This window comes from Salvelinus alpinus, chromosome 30, assembly GCF_045679555.1.
Source record: "Salvelinus alpinus chromosome 30, SLU_Salpinus.1, whole genome shotgun sequence".
Taxonomy (NCBI): domain Eukaryota; kingdom Metazoa; phylum Chordata; class Actinopteri; order Salmoniformes; family Salmonidae; genus Salvelinus; species Salvelinus alpinus.
In genome coordinates this window covers 1530103-1552480 of record NC_092115.1, presented here as the reverse complement: position 1 = coordinate 1552480, position 22378 = coordinate 1530103, and the positions used below count along the sequence as shown (strand labels likewise).

Genomic DNA, 22378 nt, shown 5'->3' with positions numbered 1-22378 from the left:
CCCTGCGAATTCTCTCTGAGCATTCTGCTTCAGTGAATGCTTTTCTCGCTGCATGTAGTGCTGAAAGGTGCTTTGTGTCCATCAGAATCTCATTTTTACATGTGTGGTGTGATGGCTTTGTCTAAAATATTTACACAATAGTGGCCCGAGGTAGTAAGTTCAAGAGTCACTGGTTATTTAAACATCACTGCCTTGTCATTTTTTATGCCTAGTACAGCCCCTGCCTTCTTGAGGGAAGCTTTGCTTAATAGTAAGGGGATATCTGTAGGGACCACCTCTGTTTCAATGTGACACTTAGTCTGACCAATTTTTGCTGGTAAGTGTAGGGGGCAGTATTTTCGTTTTTGGCTAAAAAAACGTACCCATTTGAAACTGCCTATTTCTCAGCCCCCGAAACTAGAATATGCATATAATTGTCAGATTAGGATAGAAAACACTCTAAAGTTTCCAAAACTGTCAAAGTTTTGTCTGTGAGTTTAACAGAACTGATATTGCAGGCTAAAACCTGAGGAAACTCCAATCAGGAAGTGCCTCTGTTTTTGAAACCTCTCTGTTCTTATGCATCCCTATCACCCATTTAAAGGGATATCAACCAGATTCCTTTTTCTATGGCTTCCCTAAGGTGTCAACAGCCTTTAGACATAGTTTCAGGCTTTTATTTTGAGTAAGTGGATAGGTGGGGGCTCTCAGAGTGAGTTGTGCGCGACAGAGAAAGGCGGCCATTGTTACTCCCGGTCCTATTGAAAAACCAACACTCCCGGTTGATATATTATCGAATAGATATTTGAAAAACACCCTGAGGATTGATTATAAAAACCGTTTGACATGTTTCTGTGGACATTATGGATATTATCTGGAATTTTGTCTGCATTGTCGTGACCGCTTTTTCCTGTGGATTTCTGAGCATAACGCGCCAAACGAACGGAGGTATTTGGATATAAAAATATCTTTATGGAACAAAAGGAACATTTGTTGTCTAACTGGGAGTCTCGTGAGTGAAAACATCCGAAGATCATCAAAGGTAAACGATTAATTTGATTGCTTTTCTGATTTTCGTGACCAAGTTACCTGATGCTAAGTGTACTTAATGTTTTGTCGAGCGATCGATAAACTTACACAAACGCTTGTATTGCTTTCGCTGTAAAGCATAATTTCAAAATCTGAGACGACAGGTGGATTAACAAAAGGCTAAGCTGTGTTTTGCAATATTGCACTTGTGATTTCATGAATATGAATATTTTCTAGTAATATTATTTGACTGTGGCGCTATGCTATTCAGCGTTGCTGATGACAATTATCCCGGAACCGGGATGGGTGGTTCAGAAAGGTTAACTCTCTTGATAGAAAGGACGTTTCTCCCATCTCCAAATTTGAAAGCTCTGTTGCTTGGTGTGTCAATCATATTTTGTACTTCTTTCATATTTAGTTCACTGACATCGCTATCAAGCCATTTTGCACCACACACTGTCCGTGTACATGCAGTATCAATCACAGCAGATCCTAAGGATTCAACTATAAAAATCTCAGTATCAGATTCATTTGAAAACAGTGTAATGTTACACTGCTCTATCTCTATGTTTACATTTTCCTCTGTTAGTTTAACTTGTTCATTTTTATGAGGACAGTCTTTAACCCAATGGTAAGTGCTTTGACAAATAGCACATTTTGATCTCCTTCCATATTTGTCCAGTGGATTTGTGCCGGGAAATGGCGCCCTCTACTGGTTGTCTTGAGAAGGTGACTTGTTGGCGCCTTTTCTCTGCTGCTCAGTGTAATATGCTGCGTCACTCACTTGCATTCCATCTGTTATTGGCGCGACAGACGTCTTTTCACCAAAAATGATTTTTAGCGCCGACTTCATTGTTGCAAAAGTCAGCACAGTACAAGCAGTCAAAGCCAACTGTTTCTCCCTACCATCCAGACAGGCAGTATCTAGCAACTTGAAAGCTAACACTGCACCCAGGAGAACCATGTCCCTGCCATCCAGACAGGCAGTATCTAGCAACTTGAAAGCTAACACTGCACCCAGGAGAACCATGTCGTATTTGCGCATTCTATTGTACCTCTGTTCGAAATCAATGATGTAGTCCGTCATTGCAACCGAAATATCTCTCGTAACACTGTCAAAGTTTGAATATGCCTCCTAGGCACGGTCTTTCTCTTCTTTAAGAAACACAGAATCCAGTGCTGTGATCAAAGTTCCCATACCATCATCCTTGTTCAAATCCTCAATGGATATTTCCAGTGCTGTATCTCTCGCTCTTCCCTCGAGTGATAATACCACCGCAAGTGCTTGCTTTTTCGCGTCCAGATTAGTAACCCGTGTCCAAATTCCAAGTTCATTTTTCCAACTTTCGTACGACCTCTTCTCGTCGAAGCGAGGTGGCACATTGTAGTTATTAGCCATCCTCTGCTACCAATGTTAACTCGAAATGACACAACGACAAAGTTCCAGTTTAACAAAGTTTACAATACTAGATGAACACACTATGTGGAATGGCTACCTTGGCTACACTCCAGGCTAGGTCCTTCAACTACAAGACTCCCTGCGCAGGCGCACTCTTGACTGAGTGATAGCCCCGTAATAACAGAAATATAGGGATACTTAAAACATGAACTTAACACAATTATCCACTGTGTGTGGTGAATCCATTTTGTCTTTCCCGCTCTTTCGCAGTCCCCACCCCTTTGTCTACCGTCATATCGGCTTTATCCACTCGGGACTTTTTCGTTGTATCATTTAGTAACCCAAATATCTACCATTTGTTATGTAATTCTGTGTGATTATTTAGTTAGTTAGTAAATAAATAATTATGCCAATTTGTATCGCTGATTCATGATTTAGGCTAGGGTTCGTGCAGATATTCAAGGGTTTGCGAGATTCAGTAATGAGAACTGATGAGGTAATAATAATAATGAGACTAATCGATCAGCTATTAAAATATCTGAAGAGTTATATTCGGAAAATTATAACTCTGTAATTCTCAACATTTTCTGTGGTGACCCGACTTCCTAGTTAATTAATGTTTACATGAATAGTTTAATCACGTAATAAATAAACCTAGAGAACTGATTTGATATAAATAAGTCTTCACATTTAATGGTAGTCCAAACACGACACTTGTAAGTAAGCATTTCACGGTAAGGTCTACCTACACCTGTTGTATTCGGCGTATGTGACAAACACAATGTGATTGGATTAGATGTTTTGATGTACCTTTAGCTGGTACCATTCTATGGAAACCAGGAAGTGATCACCAGGAGATACCGTGGGGTGATTACTGACCACTCCTATTAAGGGTAAACAAAAGTGTAATACCTGGCGAATGTGGGCCAATCGGCATCGAGGTCGTGACCTCTGAATGCCACGTCAAACTGGACCTCGTTGAGAACATACAGGTGACTGATGATGTCACTGCTGAGGTGAGACTTCAGGAAGGGACTGCGAGCAAAGTACCACTCACTGGAACACACACGCACACACACACACACACACACACACACACACACACACACGCTATTAGAAAAGAAAGAGACTGACATTTGGCTTTGGTGGGATATGAGACAGGAAGACAGACTACAGTGTACTCTGACATTAAGGAAGTAAAACTAAACTAAACAGGGGAAGGGAAACATCGCAGTTATAAAATACTTTATATACAACAATAAACTGGGTGGTTCGAGCCCTGAATGCTGATTGGCTGACAGTCATGGTATATCAGACCGTATACAACGGGTATGACGAAACATGTATTTTTACTGCTCTAATTACGTTGGTAACCCGTTTATAACAGCCATGTCGAAGGGCTGTATGCAGGAACTACGCGTAGCGTCGAGCAGAGAACAGCCCTTAGCTGTGGTATATTGGACATGTACTGCTTCAATACACTGTACTAGGTCTTCTTTTTATCCAGCTGGGCGTCAGATGGTGTGTGTGTGTGTATACCTGGTAACCTTGTGGTTGAGTAGACACTGTTGTAGGGTATCAGCCAGACGCTGATGGACCAGAGAATAGCGGAGAAACGCTCTACCTTTACCCAGGGACGTCTTTAACTGTAACACAACAGAAGACAGGATGGATTCATGATAGAAGTTCAAAGCTTATAGGAATTGTTAGTACAGACATCAAACTCTGTCTCAGAATTGGAAGGTCCTACAATGGCTGTATATACACATCCTGCCACCAGGCAGCCAGAATAGTCCAGTCATTTTTATTTATTTTTTATTTAACCAGGTAGGGCCAGTTGAGAACAAGTTCTCATTTACAACTGCGACCTGGCCAAGATAAAGCAAAGCAGTTCGACACATACAACAACACAGAGTTACACATGGGATAAGTAAACATACAGTCAATAATACAGTAGAAAAATAAGTCTATATACAGTGTGTGCAAATGAGGTAAGATTAGGGAGGTAAGGCAGTAAATAGGCCGTGGTGGCAAAATAATTACAATTTCGCAATTAAACACTGGAATGGTAGGATGTGCAGAAGATGAATGTGCAAGTAGAGATACTGGAGAGAAAAGGAGCAAGATAAATAAATACATACAGTATGGGAATGAGGTAGTTGGATGGGTGTTTTACAGATGGGCTATGTACAGGTGCAGTGATCTGTAAGCTGCTCTGACAGCTGATGCTTAAAGTTAGAGAGGGAGATATGAGTCTCCAACTTCAGTGATTTTTGCAATTCGTTCCAGTCATTGGCAGCAGAGAACTGGAGTCATGTGTTACCTAGTCAACATGTGATTCAGGTTCAATTCCCTTGAGCACCAGATGGACAGGAAGATTACACTGAGTGGACAGGAGGACAGATGGGATAGCGTGCCTCTAACCTGGTCACAACTTTACCACAACCTTAACATAACCTGGTCACAAACTTAACCTGGTCACAACATTACAACAACCTTAACATAACCTGGTCACAACATTACCATAACCTGGTCACAACATTACAACAACCTTAACATAACCTGGTCACAACATTAACCTGGCCACAACGTGAACACAACCTAGTCCAAATGTTAATATAACATGGTCACAACATTACCATAACCTGGTCACAACTTTACCACAACCTTAACATAACCTGGTCACAACCTTAACATAACCTGGTCACAAACTTAACCTGGTCACAATGTGAACACAGCCTAGTCAAAATGTTAACATAACATGGTCACAACGTGAACACAACCTAGTCCAAATGTTAACATAACATGTTGAATAACCTAATCACTTCAGAACATTAACCAAACTATGTAACTACTATACTAACCATGGTAAATACAAACTATGTAACTACTATACTAACCCTGGTAAATACAAACTATGTAACTACTATACTAACCCTGGTAAATACAAACTATGTAACTACTATACTAACCCTGGTAAATACAAACTATGCACTACCTTAGAGAAACATGACTGGTAAATAGAATGAATAGAACAGGCTTGGAACCTCTAACCCTGGTCATATGACTGGTAAATAGAATGAATAGAACAGGCTTGGAACCTCTAACCCTGGTAATATGACTGGTAAATAGAATGAATAGAACAGGCTTGGAACATGTAACCCTGGTAATATGACTGGTAAATAGAATGAATAGAACAGGATTGGAACCTGTAACCCTGGTAATATGACTGGTAAATAGAATGAATAGAACAGGCTTGGAACATGTAACCCTGGTAATATGACTGGTAAATAGAATGAATAGAACAGGCTTGGAACCTGTAACCCTGGTAATATGACTGGTAAATAGAATGAATAGAACAGGCTTGGAACCTCTAACCCTGGTAATATGACTGGTGAATAGAATGAATAGAACAGGCTTGGAACCTGTAACCCTGGTAATATGACTGGTAAATAGAATGAATAGAACAGGCTTGGAACCTCTAACCCTGGTAATATGACTGGTAAATAGAATGAATAGAACAGGCTTGGAACCTGTAACCCTGGTAATATGACTGGTAAATAGAATGAATAGAACAGGCTTGGAACCTGTAACCCTGGTAATATGACTGGTAAATAGAATGAATAGAACAGGCTTGGAACCTCTAACCCTGGTAATATGACTGGTAAATATAATGAATAGAACAGGTTTGGAACCTCTAACCCTGGTAATATGACTGGTAAATAGAATGAATAGAACAGGCTTGGAACCTCTAACCCTGGTAATATGACTGGTAAATAGGACAGGCTTGGAACCTGTAACCCTGGTAATATGACTGGTAAATAGAATGAATAGAACAGGTTTGGAACCTCTAACCCTGGTAATATGACTGGTAAATAGAATGAATAGAACAGGCTTGGAACCTCTAACCCTGGTAATATGACTGGTAAATAGAATGAATAGAACAGGCTTGGAACCTGTAACCCTGGTAATATGACTGGTAAATAGAATGAATAGAACAGGCTTGGAACCTCTAACCCTGGTAATATGACTGGTAAATAGGACAGGCTTGGAACCTGTAACCCTGGTAATATGACTGGTAAATAGAATGAATAGAACAGGCTTGGAACCTCTAACCCTGGTAATATGACTGGTAAATAGAATGAATAGAACAGGATTTGAACCTGTAACCCTGGTAATATGACTGGTAAATAGAATGAATAGAACAGGCTTGGAACCTCTAACCCTGGTAATATGACTGGTAAATAGAATGAATAGAACAGGCTTGGAACCTGTAACCCTGGTAATATGACTGGTAAATAGAATGAATAGAACAGGATTGGAACCTCTAACCCTGGTAATATGACTGGTAAACAGAATGAATAGAACAGGCTTGGAACCTCTAACCCTGGTAATATGACTGGTAAATAAAATGAATAGAACAGGCTTGGAACCTCTAACCCTGGTAATATGACTGGTAAATACAATGAATAGAACAGGCTTGGAACCTCTAACCCTGGTAATATGACTGGTAAATAGAACAGGCTTAGAACCTCTAACCCTGGTAATATGACTGGTAAATAGAATGAATAGAACAGGCTTGGAACCTCTAACCCTGGTAATATGACTGGTGAATAGAATGAATAGAACAGGATTGGAACCTATAACCCTGGTAATATGACTGGTAAATAGAACAGGCTTGGAACCTCTAACCCTGGTAATATGACTGGTAAATAGAATGAATAGAACAGGATTGGAACCTGTAACCCTGGTAATATGACTGGTAAATATAATGAATAGAGCAGGCTTGGAACCTCTAACCCTAGTAATATGACTGGTAAATAGAATGAATAGAACAGGATTGGAACCTGTAACCCAGGTAATATGACTGGTAAATATAATGAATAGAACAGGCTTGGAACCTCTAACCCTGGTAATATGACTGGTAAATAGAATGAATAGAACAGGATTGGAACCTGTAACCCTGGTAATATGACTGGTAAATATAATGAATAGAGCAGGCTTGGAACCTCTAACCCTGGTAATATGACTGGTAAATAGAATGAATAGAACAGGATTGGAACCTGTAACCCTGGTAATATGACTGGTAAATAGAATGAATAGAACAGGCTTGGAACCTCTAACCCTGGTAATATGACTGGTAAATAGAATGAATAGAACAGGCTTGGAACCTCTAACCCTGGTAATATGACTGGTAAATAGAATGAATAGAACAGGCTTGGAACCTCTAACCCTGGTAATATGACTGGTAAATAGAATGAATAGAGCAGGCTTGGAACCTCTAACCCTGGTAATATGACTGGTAAATAGAATGAATAGAACAGGCTTGGAACCTGTAACCCTGGTAATATGACTGGTAAATAGAATGAATAGAACAGGCTTGGAACCTGTAACCCTGGTAATATGACTGGTAAATAGAATGAATAGAACAGGCTTGGAACCTCTAACCCTGGTAATATGACTGGTAAATAGAATGAATAGAACAGGCTTGGAACCTGTAACCCTGGTAATATGACTGGTAAATAGAATGAATAGAACAGGCTTGGAACCTCTAACCCTGGTAATATGACTGGTAAATAGAATGAATAGAACAGGCTTGGAACCTGTAACCCTGGTAATATGACTGGTAAATAGAATGAATAGAACAGGCTTGGAACCTCTAACCCTGGTAATATGACTGGTAAATAAAATGAATAGAACAGGCTTGGAACCTCTAACCCTGGTAATATGACTGGTGAATAGAATGAATAGAACAGGCTTGGAACCTGTAACCCTGGTAATATGACTGGTAAATAGAATGAATAGAACAGGCTTGGAACCTCTAACCCTGGTAATATGACTGGTAAATAGAACAGGCTTGGAACCTGTAACCCTGGTAATATGACTGGTAAATAGAATGAATAGAACAGGCTTGGAACCTGTAACCCTGGTAATATGACTGGTAAATAGGACAGGCTTGGAACCTCTAACCCTGGTAATATGACTGGTAAATAGAATGAATAGAACAGGCTTGGAACCTCTAACCCTGGTAATATGACTGGTAAATATAATGAATAGAGCAGGCTTGGAACCTCTAACCCTGGTAATATGACTGGTAAATAGAATGAATAGAACAGGCTTGGAACCTCTAACCCTGGTAATATGACTGGTAAATAGAATGAATAGAACAGGCTTGGAACCTCTAACCCTGGTAATATGACTGGTAAATAGAATGAATAGAACAGGCTTGGAACCTCTAACCCTGGTAAATAGAATGAATAGAACAGGTTTGGAACCTCTAACCCTGGTAATATGACTGGTAAATAGAATGAATAGAACAGGCTGGGAACCTCTAACCCTGGTAATATGACTGGTAAATAGAATGAATAGAACAGGATTGGAACCTCTAACCCTGGTAATATGACTGGTAAATAAAATGAATAGAACAGGTTTGGAACCTCTAACCCTGGTAATATGACTGGTAAATACAATGAATAGAACAGGCTTGGAACCTCTAACCCTGGTAATATGACTGGTAAATAGAATGAATAGAACAGGCTTGGAACCTCTAACCCTGGTAATATGACTGGTAAATAGAATGAATAGAACAGGCTTGGAACCTGTAACCCTGGTAATATGACTGGTAAATAAAATGAATAGAACAGGCTTGGAACCTGTAACCCTGGTAATATGACTGGTAAATAGAATGAATAGAACACGCTTGGAACCTCTAACCCTGGTAATATGACTGGTAAATATAATGAATAGAACACGCTTGGAACCTCTAACCCTGGTAATATGACTGGTAAATAGAATGAATAGAACAGGCTTGGAACCTGTAACCCTGGTAATATGACTGGTGAATAGAACAGGCTTGGAACCTGTAACCCTGGTAATATGACTGGTAAATAGAACAGGCTTGGAACCTGTAACCCTGGTAATATGACTGGTAAATAGAATGAATAGAACAGGCTTGGAACCTGTAACCCTGGTAATATGACTGGTAAATAGAATGAATAGAACAGGCTTGGAACCTATAACCCTGGTAATATGACTGGTAAATAGAATGAATAGAACAGGCTTGGAACCTGTAACCCTGGTAATATGACTGGTAAATAGAATGAATAGAACAGGCTTGGAACCTCTAACCCTGGTAATATGACTGGTAAATAAAATGAATAGAACAGGATTGGAACCTCTAACCCTGGTAATATGACTGGTGAATAGAATGAATAGAACAGGCTTGGAACCTGTAACCCTGGTAATATGACTGGTAAATAGAATGAATAGAACAGGCTTGGGACCTCTAACCCTGGTAATATGACTGGTAAATAGAATGAATAGAACAGGCTTGGAACCTCTAACCCTGGTAATATGACTGGTAAATAGAATGAATAGAACAGGTTTGGAACCTCTAACCCTGGTAATATGACTGGTAAATAGAATGAATAGAACAGGCTGGGAACCTGTAACCCTGGTAATATGACTGGTAAATAGAATGAATAGAACAGGCTTGGAACCTGTAACCCTGGTAATATGACTGGTAAATAGAATGAGTAGAACAGGCTTGGAACCTCTAACCCTGGTCATATGACTGGTAAATAGAATGAATAGAACAGGCTTGGAACCTCTAACCCTGGTAAATAGAATGAATAGAACAGGCTTGGAACCTGTAACCCTGGTAATATGACTGGTAAATAGAATGAGTAGAACAGGCTTGGAACCTGTAACCCTGGTCATATGACTGGTAAATAGAATGAATAGAACAGGCTTGGAACATGTAACCCTGGTAATATGACTGGTAAACAATGGCCGCCAGTCCACACATTATGCCATTATTGACTTGAATGGGGACAGCTGTTTTACTCATTCTATTTCTACGGCAGCACATGCAGTCAGAAAAAGTACAATAAAAAAATAAAACCTTCGAACAGCAAAACAAATATTATGTATTTAAAAAAAAAATACAAATTGCTATTTGAATGGTTATTACGGTGACCGCGGCCATTTTGCTGGAAAATTGCCTTCATCGGTTTGTGTATGAGTGAGGATTACCTCTGGTATAGCCTTGACAAACCGCAGGCCGTCATTAACTCCTCTGGTCTTGGCAAGACACTCTCTGAAGTAATCCCAGTACTCCTTCCTGCTGCCTAGGAAATCCGCCTTCTCCTTCTGGTCAAACTGATGTAAACACACAACAACAGCTCAGATTCACAGGCCCTGGAGTTTTCCCAGGAAAACCTTGAGGTCCTATCTAGGATCATTTAGCTTTCCAGTATCCTAGCAGTTTATGAAAGAGAGAGAGTGAGTTTCTGTGTATTACCTGTAGAAGGTACTCTAGTTTGTAGGACAGTTTATGAGAGAAAGAGAGAGTGAGTTTCTGTGTATTACCTGTAGAAGGTACTCTAGTTTGTAGGACAGTTTATGAAAGAGAGAGAGAGAGAGTTTCTGTGTATTACCTGTAGAAGGTACTCTAGTTTGTAGGACAGTCTATGAAAGAGAGAGTGAGTTTCTGTGTATTACCTGTAGAAGGTACTCTAGTTTGTAGGACAGTTTATGAGAGAAAGAGAGAGTGAGTTTCTGTGTATTACCTGTAGAAGGTACTCTAGTTTGTAGGACAGTTTATGAGAGAAAGAGAGAGTGAGTTTCTGTGTATTACCTGTAGAAGTTACTCTAGTTTGTAGGACAGTTTATGAAAGAGAGAGAGAGAGAGTTTCTGTGTATTACATGTAGAAGTTACTCTAGTTTGTAGGACAGTTTATGAGAGAAAGAGAGAGAGAGAGAGAGTGAGTTTCTGTGTATTACCTGTAGAAGGTACTCTAGTTTGTAGGACAGTTTATGAAAGAGAGAGTGAGTTTCTGTGTATTACCTGTAGAAGGTACTCTAGTTTGTAGGACAGTTTATGCAGGTTGGGGCTGTCGTCTGTGATTGGTTCACCCGTCTCTCTGTGTTCCTTACTCAGATCAGTCACTGCTTCTACAGGTTCATATACACAACACACACGTGTACACAAGCTATAGCTTCATCACGCCAACCTTGATGCACCACACACCTACACGGATGCACACAAAATAAGGTAGGGGTCAAAATTACTGACACAAATAATAAAAAGTTTAGTATTCTATCCCATATTCCTAGCACGCAATAACTACATCAAGCATGTGACTCTGCAAATTGGTTGGATCCATTCGCTGTGTGTTTCAGACTATTTTCTGCAGTTTGATAGCCGTCAATAGTGGCTGTACTAGAGAATGCAGGCACGCGGGAGACCAGGGTTCAATTCCCCGACGGAGAGGAAGGAGTAGGCTGTCCTTGTAAATAAGAATGTGTTGTTAACTCATTCCATGTTTGTTATTTCATAGTTTTGATGTCTTCACTATTATTCTACAATGTAGAAAATAGTACAAATAAAGAAAAGCCCTGGAATGAGTAGGTGTGTCCAAACATTTGGACTGGTACTTGCTTCATTAATTTGATTAATATTATGGTGTTTCTATTCCATGAAAAATTAAAAACCCTCTGGGTTAGGATGGAGCAGAATAATATGGAGCTGTACAACGTGACGGTTGGGCGTCGGCTACAGTACTGGGCTATTTAGCTATAGAATCCCCGTGTCGTGCGGGCACACGGGAGACCGGGGTTCAATTCCCCGACGGGGAGGAAGGGGTAGGCTATCCTTGTATATAATCATTTGTTATTTAACTAGGCAAGTCAGTTAAGAAAGGTTACACTAAGAGCATAACATTTCTAATTGTAGTCTACCAATACCCAAATGGAGATTCAGTGAAAATAAAAATCTAATTGATTGATCAAGACCAGTCCCCATGCTTGTCTCAGAGCAGCGCGAAACAGTGACAAAATAGTTGTTGGCTATTGCTTTAAACCCTGTTGCTTCTAACTTCAATATGCTCTTTAAATAAATAAGACCGACACCACTTTTAACAGTACATTACTCAACACTAGTGAGACTCACGTCGTCTACGGCAGGCCTACAGTATATGGGAAAATATGACCTGACTCTCCGCCAATAACTACATATAGAGGATTAGAGGATATTTATGTAATTCAGTGATATTTATTACCATGGTAATTCGGATCCATAACTAAATAAACAACAGCATTTTGAAAGAGTATTTTTATCATTATTTTATTAACAAAAGCATAAAGATGCCATTATTAGCTACATTGTTTTAGTTTGAACGTGCAGACTGGCACTAAGAACAGCGGGAACGTTTCCCTAGTCAGCAGCATTATTAGTGCAATGCCCCAGTGTGGAATGCAATGCCCCAGTGTGGAATGCAATGCCCCAGTGTGGAATGCAATGCCCCAGTGTGGAATGCAATGCCCCATTATTAGTGCAATGCCCCAGTGTGGAATGCAATGCCCCATTATTAGTGCAATGCCCCAGTGTGGAATGCAATGCCCCATTATTAGTGCAATGCCCCAGTGTGGAATGCAATGCCCCATTATTAGTGCAATGCCCCAGTGTGGAATGCAATGCCCCATTATTAGTGCAATGCCCCAGTGTGGAATGCAATGCCCCATTATTAGTGCAATGCCCCAGTGTGGAATGCAATGCCCCATTATTAGTGCAATGCCCCAGTGTGGAATGCAATGCCCCATTATTAGTGCAATGCCCCAGTGTGGAATGCAATGCCCCATTATTAGTGCAATGCCCCAGTGTGGAATGCAATGCCCCATTATTAGTGCAATGCCCCAGTGTGGAATGCAATGCCCCATTATTAGTGCAATGCCCCAGTGTGGAATGCAATGCCCCATTATTAGTGCAATGCCCCAGTGTGGAATGCAATGCCCCATTATTAGTGCAATGCCCCAGTGTGGAATGCAATGCCCCATTATTAGTGCAATGCCCCAGTGTGGAATGCAATGCCCCAGTGTGGAATGCAATGCCCCATTATTAGTGCAATGCCCCAGTGTGGAATGCAATGCCCCATTATTAGTGCAATGCCCCAGTGTGGAATGCAATGCCCCATTATTAGTGCAATGCCCCAGTGTGGAATGCAATGCCCCATTATTAGTGCAATGCCCCAGTGTGGAATGCAATGCCCCATTATTAGTGCAATGCCCCAGTGTGGAATGCAATGCCCCATTATTAGTGCAATGCCCCAGTGTGGAATGCAATGCCCCATTATTAGTGCAATGCCCCAGTGTGGAATGCAATGCCCCATTATTAGTGCAATGCCCCAGTGTGGAATGCAATGCCCCATTATTAGTGCAATGCCCCAGTGTGGAATGCAATGCCCCAGTGTGGAATGCAATGCCCCATTATTAGTGCAATGCCCCAGTGTGGAATGCAATGCCCCATTATTAGTGCAATGCCCCAGTGTGGAATGCAATGCCCCATTATTAGTGCAATGCCCCAGTGTGGAATGCAATGCGCCATTATTAGTGCAATGCCCCAGTGTGGAATGCAATGCCCCATTATTAGTGCAATGCCCCAGTGTGGAATGCAATGCCCCATTATTAGTGCAATGCCCCAGTGTGGAATGCAATGCCCCATTATTAGTGCAATGCCCGTGTGGAATGCAATGCCCCATTATTAGTGCAATGCCCCAGTGTGGAATGCAATGCCCCATTATTAGTGCAATGCCCCAGTGTGGAATGCAATGCCCCATTATTAGTGCAATGCCCCAGTGTGGAATGCAATGCCCCATTATTAGTGCAATGCCCCAGTGTGGAATGCAATGCCCCATTATTAGTGCAATGCCCCAGTGTGGAATGCAATGCCCCATTATTAGTGCAATGCCCCAGTGTGGAATGCAATGCCCCATTATTAGTGCAATGCCCCAGTGTGGAATGCAATGCCCCATTATTAGTGCAATGCCCCAGTGTGGAATGCAATGCCCCATTATTAGTGCAATGCCCCAGTGTGGAATGCAATGCCCCATTATTAGTGCAATGCCCCAGTGTGGAATGCAATGCCCCATTATTAGTGCAATGCCCCAGTGTGGAATGCAATGCCCCATTATTAGTGCAATGCCCCAGTGTGGAATGCAATGCCCCATTATTAGTGCAATGCCCCAGTGTGGAATGCAATGCCCCATTATTAGTGCAATGCCCCAGTGTGGAATGCAATGCCCCATTATTAGTGCAATGCCCCAGTGTGGAATGCAATGCCCCATTATTAGTGCAATGCCCCAGTGTGGAATGCAATGCCCCATTATTAGTGCAATGCCCCAGTGTGGAATGCAATGCCCCATTATTAGTGCAATGCCCCAGTGTGGAATGCAATGCCCCATTATTAGTGCAATGCCCCAGTGTGGAATGCAATGCCCCATTATTAGTGCAATGCCCCAGTGTGGAATGCAATGCCCCAGTGTGGAATGCAATGCCCCATTATTAGTGCAATGCCCCAGTGTGGAATGCAATGCCCCATTATTAGTGCAATGCCCCAGTGTGGAATGCAATGCCCCATTATTAGTGCAATGCCCCAGTGTGGAATGCAATGCCCCATTATTAGTGCAATGCCCCAGTGTGGAATGCAATGCCCCATTATTAGTGCAATGCCCCAGTGTGGAATGCAATGCCCCATTATTAGTGCAATGCCCCAGTGTGGAATGCAATGCCCCATTATTAGTGCAATGCCCCAGTGTGGAATGCAATGCCCCATTATTAGTGCAATGCCCCAGTGTGGAATGCAATGCCCCAGTGTGGAATGCAATGCCCCATTATTAGTGCAATGCCCCAGTGTGGAATGCAATGCCCCATTATTAGTGCAATGCCCCAGTGTGGAATGCAATGCCCCATTATTAGTGCAATGCCCCAGTGTGGAATGCAATGCCCCATTATTAGTGCAATGCCCCAGTGTGGAATGCAATGCCCCATTATTAGTGCAATGCCCCAGTGTGGAATGCAATGCCCCAGTGTGGAATGCAATGCCCCATTATTAGTGCAATGCCCCAGTGTGGAATGCAATGCCCCATTATTAGTGCAATGCCCCAGTGTGGAATGCAATGCCCCATTATTAGTGCAATGCCCCAGTGTGGAATGCAATGCCCCATTATTAGTGCAATGCCCCAGTGTGGAATGCAATGCCCCATTATTAGTGCAATGCCCCAGTGTGGAATGCAATGCCCCATTATTAGTGCAATGCCCCAGTGTGGAATGCAATGCCCCATTATTAGTGCAATGCCCCAGTGTGGAATGCAATGCCCCATTATTAGTGCAATGCCCCCCCCCCTCCTCCTCCTCCTCCCTTCCCCATGGGCTAGGTCGGTCTTCTGTGCGCAGCTCTGCGGACCATCCCAGCCGCCTGCCCTCGTGCCTTGAACCTCGCTCGCTTTCAGTGGATACGGCTGGAGAACTGCAAGGCAATCCCATTGTGCGCCACTCGGGATCCATAACCAATATATATTGTCCTGCTAATAACAGGGTTAATAATATATCTGTGAGAATATCCAAGGGGCTTTTATTTAATTCTAAATTAATTATTAATAATAATCGCTTTGTTTAAAAAATAACTAAATTTTGGAGATAATTAAGTTTTTCAAATAATGTAAAATGAGCGAGGAAAAAGGCCATTCTTGAACATGGGGTGAAACATTGTTACTAATTTGTAAATAAAGCCAGTTTGTTATTTAGAATGATTTATTTCAGTTTTTAGAGGGAGAGAAACCAAACACCTACATTCATCTCATGGGTCTCCCAGTCGAGGCCGGCACGGGTATTGAACCAGCATCTGTAGCAACACAGCTTGCACTGCAGTGTCTTAGACCGTTGGGCCACTCAGGTGCTGTACAACATGACCGGTCGGGAGTGGGCTTCGAATCCAGGCTGTATCACAATTGACCCAGCGTCGTAGGGCGTCATTTCAAATAAGAATTTGTTCTTAACTGACTTGCCTAGTTAATTAAAGGTTACATTTAAAAAATAAATAGGGTGTTGGGCCACCACAATCCAGAACAGCTTCAATGCACCTTGGAATAGATTCTACAAGTGTCTGGAACTCTATAGGAGGGATGTGACACCGTTGTTTTGTTGATGGTGGTAGAAAACACTGTCAGGCGCCACTCCAGAATCTCCCATAATTATTACATTGGATTATATCTGGTGACAGACGGCCACGACATATGGTTCACATCGTTTTCATGCTCATCAAACCATTCAGTGACTACTTGTGCCCCGTGGATGGAGGCATTCTCCTGGTAGCCATAACTATGGCCTGCCCAGCATGTTTATACATGACCCTACGCTTGTTAATTGCTTAATTAACTCAGGAACCACAACATACTTTCAATATACTTGGTATCCCTCATTTATTCAAGTGTTTTCATTATTTTGGCAGCTACTTATGTATCAGTGGAGGCTGTGGAGGGGAGGACGGCTCATAATAATGTCTGGAATGGAGTCAATGGATCGGTATCAACCACGTGTTTAATACCATTCCATTGACTCCGTTCCAGCCATTACTATGAGCCGTCCTCAGCAGCCTCCCCTGATATGGACGGATCCACACAGACACATGTAGCGAGTACAGAGAACTGTACAATAGATACCGTGTAGATCTCTGATAATCCTCTGGAGTTGGTTCTCTCCTACTGATGTCTTGTTACACATGATGGTAGTGGTGAGATCAGTAGTAAGGATGGGGGGGGGGGTCAAGGAGTCTGCAACCGGCTACCAAGAATCACACAAAGAAGAGCATTGGCACAGTTTATAATGTTGACTACAACCTCTGTAAATAATCCTAAACATTATCCAGATCCCAGCCTCCCCATCCTGTCACTACTACTGTTGTTGTTTTCTCTATTCATGGTCCCTGCAACTAAACAAATACTTCCTAATCGATTGTACTCTTCATCATCATCATATCAATCGACAGACAGAAGAACAAAACGGCGACAACAAAGTATTCAGTGATCCTCGTCTCCCAATAATGACATCACATCACACAGCAGTGGGCTTCCCACTGACGTAATGGCTTGGTACATTTTACTAATATTAGGTAGAACAAAATCACACGCGTATTAAAGCTGTATCGTTGTTGGTATTTTGGACAACATTTCACTCAGTGTCGTCGGGCTACGTTCCTAAATAAACAGAGATATTGAGAGTCGCAGACTGGAACGTGCACCTGCTGTTCCGAGGCTACAAGCTCTGGCAACCAACAGCTGGTACAAATATAACTGAAACGTCTATCGGTTGTCATTAATACAGACAAAACAGTTTATTAGATATAATCAGAAGTAGACGTACTTGTAGAGATTCTCAGGCAGGTCCGAGTTTACAGCAGGAGGAAACGTGCTACCGTTAAGGCTGGGCATTCATAATGATTGACACCTTCATTAGCCAATAGCTGCGCGCAATATCGTTCCAACCAGCATAGTTAGTTTGCAGAATATTAGTAAATAAACCAGCAGACTGAAGTCATGTGACATGTCCCAGTGTCACACTAAAAGTTTCACAACTCAACACAATTCAAACCAAAAGAACGTAATTGAAAATTAGACACACCAATAAGATCAAATAATAGAGGATTAAAATGTATTGATAAAAAAAAACATTTGTAAGAGAGGTACAAACAAAAACGAAACATTCAAAAGAGCTTGTAAACAATAGATTGTGCAATAATTTTTACATATAAAAAATATTTGTTTTATTGTCATTATCAAAAAAGCTGTTACTCTGTTGTCTGTTGTCTCTGGTGACGTTACAACAAACAACAACAACAAAGATACTTGCACATGGATTTAGTGGTTCTATAAGTGTTTCTTTATTTCCAGAGTAGATGCAGCTGTTCAGAGGTTCCCACTCAGCCTGGAGTGAAACAGGTTAATCACTATCTAAGCTACCTTCCTATCTCCACTCCATACTGTAATGACCAGTAAGCTACCTTCCTATCTCCACTCCATACTGTAATGACCAGTAAGCTACCTTCCTATCTCCACTCCATACTGTAATGACCAGTAAGCTACCTTCCTATCTCCACTCCATACTGTAATGACCAGTAAGCTACCTTCCTAACTCCACTCCATACTGTAATGACCAGTAAGCTACCTTCCTAACTCCACTCCATACTGTAATGACCAGTAAGCTACCTTCCTAACTCCACTCCATACTGTAATGACCAGTAAGCTACCTTCCTAACTCCACTCCATACTGTAATGACCAGTAAGCTACCTTCCTAACTCCACTCCATACTGTAATGACCAGTAAGCTACCTTCCTATCTCCACTCCATACTGTAATGACCAGTAAGCTACCTTCCTATCTCCACTCCATACTGTAATGACCAGTAAGCTACCTTCCTATCTCCACTCCATACTGTAATGACCAGTAAGCTACCTTCCTATCTCCACTCCATACTGTAATGACCAACCAGTAAGCTACCTTCCTAACTCCACTCCATACTGTAATGACCAGTAAGCTACCTTCCTATCTCCACTCCATACTGTAATGACCAGTAAGCTACCTTCCTATCTCCACTCCATACTGTAATGACCAACCAGTAAGCTACCTTCCTAACTCCACTCCATACTGTAATGACCAGTAAGCTACCTTCCTAACTCCACTCCATACTGTAATGACCAGTAAGCTACCTTCCTAACTCCACTCCATACTGTAATGACCAGTAAGCTACCTTCCTAACTCCACTCCATACTGTAATGACCAGTAAGCTACCTTCCTAACTCCACTCCATACTGTAATGACCAGTAAGCTACCTTCCTATCTCCACTCCATACTGTAATGACCAGTAAGCTACCTTCCTATCTCCACTCCATACTGTAATGACCAACCAGTAAGCTACCTTCCTAACTCCACTCCATACTGTAATGACCAGTACTCCTATCGGAAAAGACAACTGACTCATGAGCTGCTGACCCGTTGCATCCTCTACATGGAAAATGCTTGGGGTAAAAAGTAAATCATTTTTATTTTGAAATGTAGTGAAGTAAAAGTAAAAGTCGTCAAAAATATAAATAGTAAAGTACACTACAGATACCTAAAAAAATAACGACTTAAGTAGTACTTTAAAGTACTTGTACTTATTTACTTTGCACCACTGATGATAAGGCATCAAGAAGGACGTATAAAGCATCTGAATATGAGAAAGAGTTAATAAACATTTGTGTTAGCTTATGTATATAATAATATTATGTATAGTTGCTCCTCTGTTCATGCATCGTGGTTGTAGAGCAAAGTACCCTAGTTACAGTTGGAGGACGGGGGAAATCTGCTACTCTTAATGAACCTCAGAAAATACTGCCTGAAAAAAAGACCTGTTAGTCGGTGGTCTCTGAAGGCGTGTAGTTTTCCATAAAGTCTTATTAACCTACAAGTGTCAGGGTAGGCATATAGCCTACATCAGGGTTTTGAAGTCAACTTCCATTGTCCTCTGAAGACTTGTTCACATTGGCAGTTTGAAGTGACTCAAATCCTTCTTTTTGTTTTGAATATCCGATTTGAGTGTGTTCTTTTTCCTGCAGTCCAAACGGACAAAAAGCACATGGAATCTGATATTTCAAGCCACATTTCAAACCACCTTTCGTAGGTGGTTTGAAGTCAGATACACATGTGTCTGAATGGTTGAATCTGATTTATTTGCCCTAAACCTAAACTTTGGCATATCTAACAACTCTGTTGACAGCTTGACAAGGACATGTGGTAGCTAACTAGCATGTTAATTGTTTACAAACAAATAATTTAATGTGTCAGAAAGCTAAACAGCTACAAAGTTAACTAGTTGACTGCTGTGGCTAGCCTAAAATGACTTGTTTTGAAAGTGGGATACTCTTTAAGGCTTTAAAAGTGTTCTTACACTGTCATTTTGAACATTCAGAGCGACTGGGAAACGTCCGTGGAAATGTTGTTGTCACCTTAGCTTCTGATTGGTGGTGCTCATGCTTCCTATCAATCAGCCTACACCACTGAACACACACCTGTCATTACCATGACAACACGTATAGCTATGTCAGCAAATGACTGCTGTCTGAACACACACAAATTCGATTTGTTCACTTGTAACTTGCTGTTTGGACGGTCAGTATTCAAAAACAGATTTGAAAGCAAGATGTCTTGACCTCTGCCTGTCCTCTAGACAGATGTTTTGACCTCTGGCTGTTCTCTAGACAGATGTCTTGACCTCTGGCTGTCCTCTAGACAGATGTCTTGACCTCTGGCTGACCTCTAGACAGATGTTTTGACCTCTGGCTGTTCTCTAGACAGATGTCTTGACCTCTGGCTGTTCTCTAGACAGATGTTTTGACCTCTGGCTGTCCTCTAGACAGATGTCTTGACCTCTGGCTGTTCTCTAGACAGATGTCTTGACCTCTGGCTGTCCTCTAGACAGATGTCTTGACCTCTGGCTGTCCTCTAGACAGATGTCTTGACCTCTGGCTGACCTCTAGACAGATGTCTTGACCTCTGGCTGTTCTCTAGACAGATGTCTTGACCTCTGGCTGTCCTCTAGACAGATGTCTTGACCTCTGGCTGTCCTCTAGACAGATGTCTTGACCTCTGGCTGTTCTCTAGACAGATGTCTTGACCTCTGGCTGTCCTCTAGACAGATGTATTGACCTCTGGCTGTCCTCTAGACAGATGTATTGACCTCTGGCTGTCCTCTAGACAGATGTTTTGACCTCTGCCTGTCCTCTAGACAGATGTCTTGACCTCTGGCTGTCCTCTAGACAGATGTCTTGACCTCTGGCTGTCCTCTAGACAGATGTCTTGACCTCTGCCTGTCCTCTAGACAGATGTCTTGACCTCTGGCTGTTCTCTAGACAGATGTATTGACCTCTGGCTGTCCTCTAGACAGATGTCTTGACCTCTGGCTGTTCTCTAGACAGATGTCTTGACCTCTTGCTGTTCTCTAGACAGATGTATTGACTACTGGCTGTCTTGACCACTACTCACACGCCTGCATGTACACACAGGGCGATGCAGCATCACTCCACCTGTACAGACACACTGACCAGTCTCCTGACTCCACCTGGTCAGACACACTGACCAGTCTCCTGACTCCACCTGGTCAGACACACTGACCAGTCTCCTGTCTCCACCTGTACAGACACACTGACCAGTCTCCTGACTCCACCTGGTCAGTAACACTGACCAGTCTCCTGACTCCACCTGGTCATACACACTGACCAGTCTCCTGACTCCACGTGGTCAGACACACTGACCAGTCTCCTGACTCCACCTGGTCAGTAACACTGACCAGTCTCCTGACTCCACCTGGTCAGTAACACTGACCAGTCTCCTGACTCCACCTGGTCAGACACACTGACCAGTCTCCTGACTCCACCTGGTCAGACACACTGACCAGTCTCCTGACTCCACGTGGTCAGACACACTGACCAGTCTCCTGACTCCACCTGGTCAGACACACTGACCAGTCTCCTGACTCCACCTGGTCAGACACACTGACCAGTCTCCTGACTCCACATGGTCAGACACACTGACCAGTCTCCTGACTCCACCTGGTCAGACACACTGACCAGTCTCCTGACTCCACCTGGTCAGACACACTGACCAGTCTCCTGACTCCACCTGGTCAGACACACTGACCAGTCTCCTGACTCCACCTGGTCAGTAACACTGACCAGTCTCCTGACTCCACCTGGTCAGTAACACTGACCAGTCTCCTGACTCCACCTGGTCAGTAATATAGTTTGTTGATGATGTGAACACCAAGGAACTTGAAGCTCTCAACCTGCTCCACTACAGCCCCGTCGATGAGAATGGGGGCGTGCTCGGTCCTCCTTTTCCTGTAGTCCATAATCATCTCCTTTGTCTTGATCACGTTGAGGGAGAGGTTGTTGTCCTGGCACTACACAGCCAGGTTTCTGACCTCCTCCCTTTAGGCTGTTTCATCGTTGTCGGTGATCAGGCCTACCGCTGTTGTGTCATTGGAAAACTTAATGATGGTGTTGGAATCGTGCCTGGCCATGCAGTCATGGGTGAATAGGGAGTACAGGAGGGGACTGAGCACGCAACCCTAAGGGGCTCCCGTGTTGAGGATCAGCGTGGCAGA

The 22378-nt window shown here is 42.4% G+C and overlaps 1 protein-coding gene across 5 annotated transcripts in view; it reads right to left on the bottom strand.

Moving 5' to 3' along the window:
• LOC139559660 (FYVE and coiled-coil domain-containing protein 1-like) overlaps positions 1 to 17697 on the bottom strand; it is a 60926-nt gene extending 43229 nt beyond the window's left edge. For all 5 annotated transcript variants that reach the window (XM_071375850.1, XM_071375851.1, XM_071375853.1 and 2 more), the window contains exons 1-6: positions 17603 to 17697; positions 16903 to 17023; positions 11256 to 11362; positions 10442 to 10567; positions 3947 to 4053; positions 3320 to 3463 (exon numbers count right to left, since the gene is read on the bottom strand). In XM_071375850.1, the coding sequence (XP_071231951.1) occupies positions 3320 to 3463; positions 3947 to 4053; positions 10442 to 10567; positions 11256 to 11362; positions 16903 to 16963 (545 nt within the window). In that variant the 5' untranslated portion in view covers positions 16964 to 17023; positions 17603 to 17697. The remainder of the gene's footprint in view (positions 1 to 3319; positions 3464 to 3946; positions 4054 to 10441; positions 10568 to 11255; positions 11363 to 16902; positions 17024 to 17602) is intronic.
• Positions 17698 to 22378: the final 4681 nt, after the last annotated feature.